Here is a 7,552-nt window from a genome sequence, read left to right as displayed (position 1 = left end):
CGCGCACCCTCGAGCCGGTCAGCAGCCCCTAACCCGGCTGGCGGCGGGTCGTGTGTGAGCAAAGCCGTGCCACCTTCTGAAGGGGGTTTTCTTTTTCAGCTGGCAACAATTCGGAGGACTACATTATTTATTTTTTAAACGTTTTATTTGTTTTTGCATAGAAGGACTGGGGTACAGGCCAGAGGTGCGGGGTGGGGCGTGAGGAGGGTGGCGAGAGGATTCACCAGAGACAGAGCCCAGGTTGAAGGGGGCGGCGGGGAGTGAGGAGGGGTCCATTGCACCATGTGGGCACCTCCCAGCCGGGTCGAACCCAGGCGGGGGGCACTGAGACTTAACCCTTAGGCGGCCAGGGAGGCCCCACGTGTTTTTGGTTCCGTGATCTATTGTTACCAGCTGTTTGCAGAGTAAGACCTTCCTTGTCACCTCTGTTCCTGCGCCCTACCTGGTGCCTGGCGCAGACTAGACCCTCAGGCTGCTCCATGGACACCTTTCGTGTGCACAGAGCTTTTCCGTATTGAAACAATTGCCTCTCTGTGGCTGTGTCCAAGCCTCGGGACCGTGATCTGTTATCAGCAGTCACCCCTCCCTCTGTAATGACTCACTGTCAAGCTCGGGCCACATCTCCCGGCAGGGAGGGGTGCGGCAGGGCTGCGTGCTGTGCGTGCCCTGAGCTGGCCACTCTGCCTCCTGGCGGAGAAACCCCCAAAGCCTTACAGCTGCCCGTTCTGCGGAGACCGAGCTGCCAGCGTCCGCTCCAGTCCACCCCTGCCCACCAGCCCCGCCCTGCGCCCACCGCCCTGCCCACCCTGGCCCCTCATTTGGGAGGCAGTGAAAGCGTGGCGTTGAAATAGTGCCCCTCTATTATGCAGTTGAGGAAAGGGAGGCACTGAGCGGCTTGCCTGTGCTCCCCAGGCCCAGAGGCGGGACTAGGAGCAGCTCCTGACTCCCAGCTCAGGCCAGCCTCCTCCTTTGCCTGCAGAGGAAGCTGCTGGGGAGCTGCTGCTTGCCGGGGAAGGGCCATCCGCGCCCCCTGCCCCCTGCAGACCTCCCCGCAAGGACCCAGCGCTCCAGCCTGGTAGCCCTGGAAAGCCTCCCCCAGCCGGACTCCCCAAGGCATGGAGGTGGGTGCAGGGGGAGAGCAGGGGTGAGCAGCCAAGTGGCGGGCGGTGCCCGTGCCGAGGCCGAGAGACGAGGCCACCAAGTCCCTTCTCCCCAGGGCCCGAGTTCTCCTTTGACCTGCTGCCCGAGGCCCGGGCCATTCGAGTGGCCGTCCAGCCCGGCCCCGAGGCCAGCGTGCGTCTCTGTCACCAGCGGGTCCTGGGGTGCGAAGAGCTGAGCAGCCCCTTCGGTGTCCCGGTAAGGAGCACCCCTGTCGGTATAAAGGCGGCTCGGGTGCGGCTGGTGCCCGAAGGAGCTACCCCGTGAACAGACGGGGGGCCCGAGCTTCAGGAGGGGAGGGGATCCCCAGAGGGGATCCCCAGGACACTGCTTGAGGCTCAGCCCAGCCGGCCTAGGCAGAAGAGGGGGCGCGTGTCACCTGGGGGCGGGCGTGGGACGAGAAAGCCAGGACGGCGGCGGCCCAAGTTGTAGTAAAAAGCCTGTTCGGTGCCCCCCGGAAGCCCCCCCCCCCCCCGGAGAAATAACCGAGTGCTCCCGCCTGCCTGGGCGCCCGCTGGCCGCGCCCCTGACGCCCGCCTCCACTCCCCGTCACCGCCGCCTTTCCCGCGCTGGCAGCTCTGGGCGCCTTCCCTGCGGGCCCAGCCGTCTGTGCTCACATGGGAGACGCCCCTCCCCGGCCACTGTCCACGGTCGCTGTGGCGCTCGCCGCTTCGGGCACCTGGCCCCCAGCTGGCCGGCAAGAGGGGCTCACTAAGTGGCCGGCTCCTCCCTGGCCCCTTCGGCCCCCACCTGTGTGTCGCGGGACCTAGAACAAGTGGTCAGACTGAGGCGGGAGAAACCAGTCTCACGTGAGGGGGACGGGAGGGGCGCGGCGCCCGCTGCCTGCCCCGTCCACAGCCGGGCTCGGCCCCTTCTCAGGCTTTTCTCTCCCTCTGCTGCTTGGGCAACAGAAGATGGTGGCGGGGGCCAGACTGTGGACCTGCCGTACGAGTTCCTTCTGCCCTGTCTGTGCGTAGAGCGGGGAGCGTGGGTGTCCGGGGTGCCACGCCGAGGCCCCCCAGCGGATGGCACGGGTGGTCAGGCACAGCTGGGTGTGCTTTTCTTTTTTAAGATTTATTTATGCACACAGAACGGGGGTACAGGCCAGAGGCTCAGGGGCAGTGAGAGGGTTCACCAGACAGTGGGGAGCAGAACGGGCCGATGGACAGAAATACACTGCCAAGGGGAGCAGCCGGCAGGTCGGCAGGGTCTGCCGCGCCCTGGGGGTCCCTCCCTGGCCGGGGATCGAACTCGCGCCGCAGGGGCTGTGACGGCTTCACGGTGCTGCGCTGTGACCCCTGCGCCCCCAGCAGGCCCCGACACATCTGGTGTTTAGAGGACGGGCAGGTACAAGAGGCCCGGGAGCCTGGTGCCAGTGCGGCCGTGCCTCACACTGGGCAGAGGTGGAGGGGGCCTGCTGAGCACGGGGCAGTCCTCGGGGGGACCCCAGCCTCAGCCCCACCGAAACCCAGCTTTCCTCAGCCCACACCGGCCTCGGCTCAGCCAAGAGACGCAGCAGAGGCAGTTGCCTTTACTGTGTGTCCGAGGGCGTCCTGGCGGAAGCTGCGGTCACTGCCAGGGTCCGTGTGCCCACAGGTCCTGACCAGCCTCCCTGGCGACTCCCGCGTTGTGAGTCTGAGGTCTAGGCCGCTACCGCCCTGGACAGCTAGGGCAGGCCTGGTCACCTGGGAGGGGACAAGACGGAGGCTCTCGGCCCCCGAGTGACAAACAGCTGCGGGAGTGGACACCGCTGGGCTTTCAGGCAGTCCGGGGAGAGGGAACCGTGTGGGCACCCGGGGGTCACCCAGAGCGGAGCAGGGAGCCTCCTGCCGAGGGTCAAAGTGCAGCACTGTGAAGCTGCCTTGCCCGTGCAGGCGGCTGGCGACAGGCGGGGTGCAGCCGGGATGAGCCCCAGGTCTGAGCCATGTAGGGAAAGCCGAGTCTCTGACCCGCCCCGCCGGCCCCTCCCCAGGCGTCCTACCTGCAAGTGGACACCGTGAGGCGCAAAAAGTGTCCCTTCCAGAGCCGGCCGGAAGCCTGTGAGTGCCGCTGGACGCCCTCTGTGCCAGGCACTGCTCTCCTGGCACAGCAGCACCCCCGTGTGGGCGGGGTCCCGGGGCCTGCCGCGCCCCCTGGTGCCCCTGGGGGAAGGGCCGTGTCTGCCGACCACCAGCCAACACATCAGAGTGGCCCGAGCCCCGGGCAGGGCTGGAGCTGAGGGCGGGCGGGCCTCAGGCGTGAACGCAGGAAAGGGAGAAGCCCAGGAGGGCTGCGGGAGGTGGCGGGGCCAGGCTTTAGCGCAGGGAAGGGAGAGGAGGGCGTCGCCCGCGGAGGTGAGCCCAAGAGTGGACAGTGTTCATGCTTGGGAGCAGCGAGGAGCTGGCCGGGGAAGGCGGGAGACGATAAAATAGAAACGGTGAGGAGACGGCGGAAGGCCAGGCACAGTCGCTGGGCACCGGAACAGTGTGGGCGCCCCTGATGGGGGGGGGCGCCTCACTCCCTGCCCCCACCCGCCCAGACGGCCCGGACTTCTGGAAGTCAGTGCGCTTCACTGACCTCAGCCAGCGCGGTCAGATGGTCATGGCGGCCACCCTCCGCTGCCCGCTGAAGCTGGAGGCCTCCCTCTGCCAGGCGCAGGGCGGGCCGGCGCCCTGCCAGGACGTCCCGAACGCCAGGGCCCGGGAGTCGCAGGGGGTAAGACGGCCTGGCGGCCTGGCGGGCCTGGGGCCGGCCTGGGGTGGCCGCCGCTGCCTAACCCCGCCCTCGCCCGCCACAGTGGTTCGTGTTGGATCAGGTGGACCTGCACCCCCAGCTCTGCTTCAAGGTACGGCCCTGGGCGAGGCGGGCGGGCTGGCCCCTGGAGCCGCTGACCCACCTCCTTGCGCCCTCAGTTCTCCTTCGGAAACAGCAGTCACGTTGAATGCCCGCACCAGACAGGTGAGCCCAGGAGCCACCTGGCTGGGGCTCCCGCACCCCACCCTCACCAAGCCCACGCTCCGCTCTGCAGCCGGCTCCGGCTGCTCCCCCCACAGTTAGGGCCTCCACAACCCCCTCCCCGGCAGCCCCGTCTTGGAACGTGAGCATGGACACCCGGGCCCAGCAGCTGGTCCTCCGCTTCTCCTCTCGGACGCAGGCCACCTTCAGTGCTGCCTGGAGCCGCCGCGGCCCGGCCGGGGCAGCCTGGCGCCCGCCCAGTACTCAGTTCACCAGGTACGTCTGGGCCAGGGCGTGACCCGGGCTGGTTGCAGCCTCCTTTGGGGATGGACAGAGGCAGGAGACGGCCCCACCCGGCTTCCCACCGGCCAGCGGGGCAAGCTCTCCGGCCACCTCAGGAGGCAGGGCGCCCCGCTGGGGAAGCTGTGCAAAGCTGTAAGACCAGCAGGGCACAGGCCGCTCCGTGTGGAGGGGCAGCTCCCCCCCTCGCACCTGCCCGCTCCCCTCGCACCTGCCCCCTCCCCGCTCCCCTCGCACCTGCCCGCTCCCCTCGCACCTGCCCGCTGTACCCCTGTACCCGACTGAAGGCCGCAGTCACAAGTCAGCCGCACCACAGTGTAAGACCCGCGCAGGGCGCCCCGCTGGGTAAGCTGTGCAAAGCTGTACCCTCGCACCTGCCCGCTCCCCTCGCACCTGCCCCCTCCCCACTCCCCTCGCACCTGCCCGCTCCCCTCGCACCTGCCCGCTGTACCCCTGTACCCGACTGAAGGCCGCAGTCACAAGTCAGCCGCACCACAGCGACAGCCCCGCCCAGGGCTTTCTTTTTTATTTTTTGTTTTCTCCTCTGGGTTTATTTTTTTAGATAGTTTATTTTTGCATCATTTTGTGCATGTTCCCATCTCAGTTGCAATCCCCTTAGGTTTCCCATCACCAAATAACCCATGTGTCATCACCATAGTCTGTTTTTGATCCTATTCCCCACTCCACCCCCACAAAATGTCTCTGGCTGTTCATCATGATCATTATTTTCTCGCCCGCCCAGGGCTTTCTTACAGCTGGGTCAGCTCGTTTGTGGTCTGGAGGGCTTCCCAGCGCTTAAGGCTTAGTTGGGACCGAGCGGTGCGGAAGATTTAATAACCCGAAATTGAGAGCAAATTCACGGACTCGTTTCTGAGCTGGGAACAGGCCAACTCCTGCAGCTCGGCCATGATGGAGAGCCCTGCCCAGCGCCTGCTTCCCCCCCCAGAACCCGCGCCTGGGCGGGGCTGGGGGAGGGGAGGCAGGGGACGGTCACCGCCCTGGCCGGCTCCGGCCGCCCAGTCCAACTCACTGTGACATTTTTTGTTTGTTCTAAGATTTATTTATTTATGTATACAAGAACTGGGATGCAGGCCAGAGGTGGGGGGACGAGAGGACTCCCCAGAGACAGCAGGGAGGGAGCACAACAGGCAGATCCACTGAAATCCAGTGCTGAGGGGAGCAGCGGGCGGGTCGGGAGAGGGCTGCCGCACCCTGTGGTCACTCCCTGACCGGCTGGGAATCGAACTCGCGCTGCAGCGGCTGCTGCGGCAGCCTCACAGGGCTGCGCTTTAACCGGTTGCGCCTCCAGGGAGGCCCTCGGAGTGCTTCTGTGGAGCACTGTGTCCGGCCAGGGTCAGGCCCTGGGGCACACAAGAAAGGCCCGTGGTGCAGCCCTGGCCCTCGGGAGTCCAGTCTGGGACTACTCCTAGGCCCGGCTACCGGCACGGAGCTCACGCTGCTCTGGCTCCTGCAGTAAAATAAGGATCCTTTCCCTCCCCTACCAATGAAAAATGGAGGCAGAGGGCCGAGGGGTGCACGCCAGGGGCCTTCCAAGAGAGTCAGCCTGAGTCCCTGTCCCCCAAATGCGAGACTTAACGATCTCTGCAGTGTCCAAACCGCCCCTTTGGGTCTGCAGGACAGTGAAGGGAAACCACATGCAATTAGCCCCCCGGCCCGGGAGCTGCAGGAAGACGGACACTGTGTCTGAACCCCCTTCTCTCTCAGGGCTGGGCTCGAGGCAGCGCCCAGCGAGGAGGAGGCCCAGCTGCTGGACTTGTGTCTGGGCAGTGGCCAGAATGCAAGGTCCTGAGGGTGGCTTCAGGCCCTGAAACCCCGGTGGGGTTTGGGTGAAGGGGGAGGGGCTCAAGAGCCCTCGTCCCTTGGGACCCCTCTCCCGGGGCTGGAAAGGAAGCCCAGCCTGGGCATCTGCGGCCCGGCCCGGTGGAACTGGATTTGCCTCGGAGGGGCCGGTCAGCCTGCTTTTGCTCCCTCAGTCTCGGGGCTCCAGCCCAGGGTCGCTGTACCTCATCATCCCCTTCCGGAGGCCGGGGGACTGTGTCCTGGTAAGGAGCGCCCCTGCAGCAGCCCACAGGCAGAGCTGTTTGGTGTGAGATTAGAACTAGGTTGCGAGCACATGAATGTCGGGGCACCGTGACGGGGCGCTGTGAGTCAGGAGGAGGAAGGCCATTAGAGGATGAGCTCCCCATGTGTGGAATACAAAGAAACAGCAGAGGGGCAAAAGTTAACCAAAATAAACCCAGAATCTGACTGCAGCGCTGAGACAGCCAGAGGGGCAGGGTGGGTGGGACCCAGGGAGTGGGGGAGGGCCATTGTGCGTTCCCGGGGGGGCCTGGGGTGGCCCCCGTTCCACAGGCGTGACCAATACTCCTCAAGCACAGTGCTGGAAGCGACCTTACTGCCAGAAAACATTTTTTTTCCTTGCCCCTGAATAACTCACATCAGTGAGTTGCCTGGCACAGAGACCAGGCTGTGGTTCGGGTCACAGTGTGCTCTGGCTTGGGATAAAATAATCTAAATAAAAATAAACAAAGCACATGAGCGCTCCGCTCCCCCGCCAAAAACCAAAAACCCGATTCTGGCTTCTCTGGACAAATCAGAGGGCCTGGCGCTGGCCACATTCCGGCCTGTGGCAATGGCTGGAGCCCAACCCCTCACCGACACCCTGCCAGCTGCCAGCTTTGATCTACCAGTCGAGGGAGAGGGCCTGCCTTGCCCTGAGCCTGGCCAGGAGCTGGGCAGGGGACCCCACCCAGGGGCTTCTCCCCTTCCCAACCCCCTGCCTCATTCAGCTCCCCTGGGAGGAGGGGAGACCTGGCGCCCAGTCACTGGGGGGCGGGGGCTGTACCCTCAGGTGTGGCGGTCAGATGTCCAGTTTGCCTGGAAGCGCCTCCTGTGTCCTGAGGGTGAGTTCTGGGAGCGTGGGGGAGGGTCCCAGGGAGGTGAGGCGCTGAAGAGCCCAGCCGGGCCTCACCCGGCTGGACCAGTCTCTCACAGACGCCTGGGACTCTTGCTGCTGGCACTGCTGGCTCTCACCGTTTTGGGGGGCATTGTGCTGGTCCGCACCTGCCAGCGCCCACCACTGTCAGGTAAGATGACCTGAGCTTAGCCCGGGGAGCCAGGCCCGCTCCCTTTCCCGCCC

General features: G+C 65.5%; 1 protein-coding gene across 1 annotated transcript in view; it reads left to right on the top strand.

The window, feature by feature from the left end:
- Nucleotides 1-7,552, top strand: part of IL17RE (interleukin 17 receptor E) — a 14,113-nt gene that overhangs the window by 4,519 nt on the left and 2,042 nt on the right. The window contains 12 exon segments of the mRNA XM_004695898.1: nucleotides 980-1,121; nucleotides 1,217-1,348; nucleotides 2,073-2,149; nucleotides 3,131-3,197; nucleotides 3,677-3,852; nucleotides 3,935-3,982; nucleotides 4,050-4,104; nucleotides 4,224-4,313; nucleotides 4,316-4,368; nucleotides 6,387-6,455; nucleotides 7,265-7,316; nucleotides 7,398-7,499. Coding sequence (XP_004695955.1) covers nucleotides 980-1,121; nucleotides 1,217-1,348; nucleotides 2,073-2,149; nucleotides 3,131-3,197; nucleotides 3,677-3,852; nucleotides 3,935-3,982; nucleotides 4,050-4,104; nucleotides 4,224-4,313; nucleotides 4,316-4,368; nucleotides 6,387-6,455; nucleotides 7,265-7,316; nucleotides 7,398-7,499 — 1,063 coding nt within the window.

The sequence above is a fragment of the Condylura cristata genome, unplaced genomic scaffold, assembly GCF_000260355.1.
Source record: "Condylura cristata isolate star-nosed mole 26May11 unplaced genomic scaffold, ConCri1.0 scaffold00033, whole genome shotgun sequence".
Lineage (NCBI taxonomy): Eukaryota > Metazoa > Chordata > Mammalia > Eulipotyphla > Talpidae > Condylura > Condylura cristata.
Note: the sequence above shows the minus strand (reverse complement) of the source record. Positions and strands in the feature narration are given on the sequence as shown.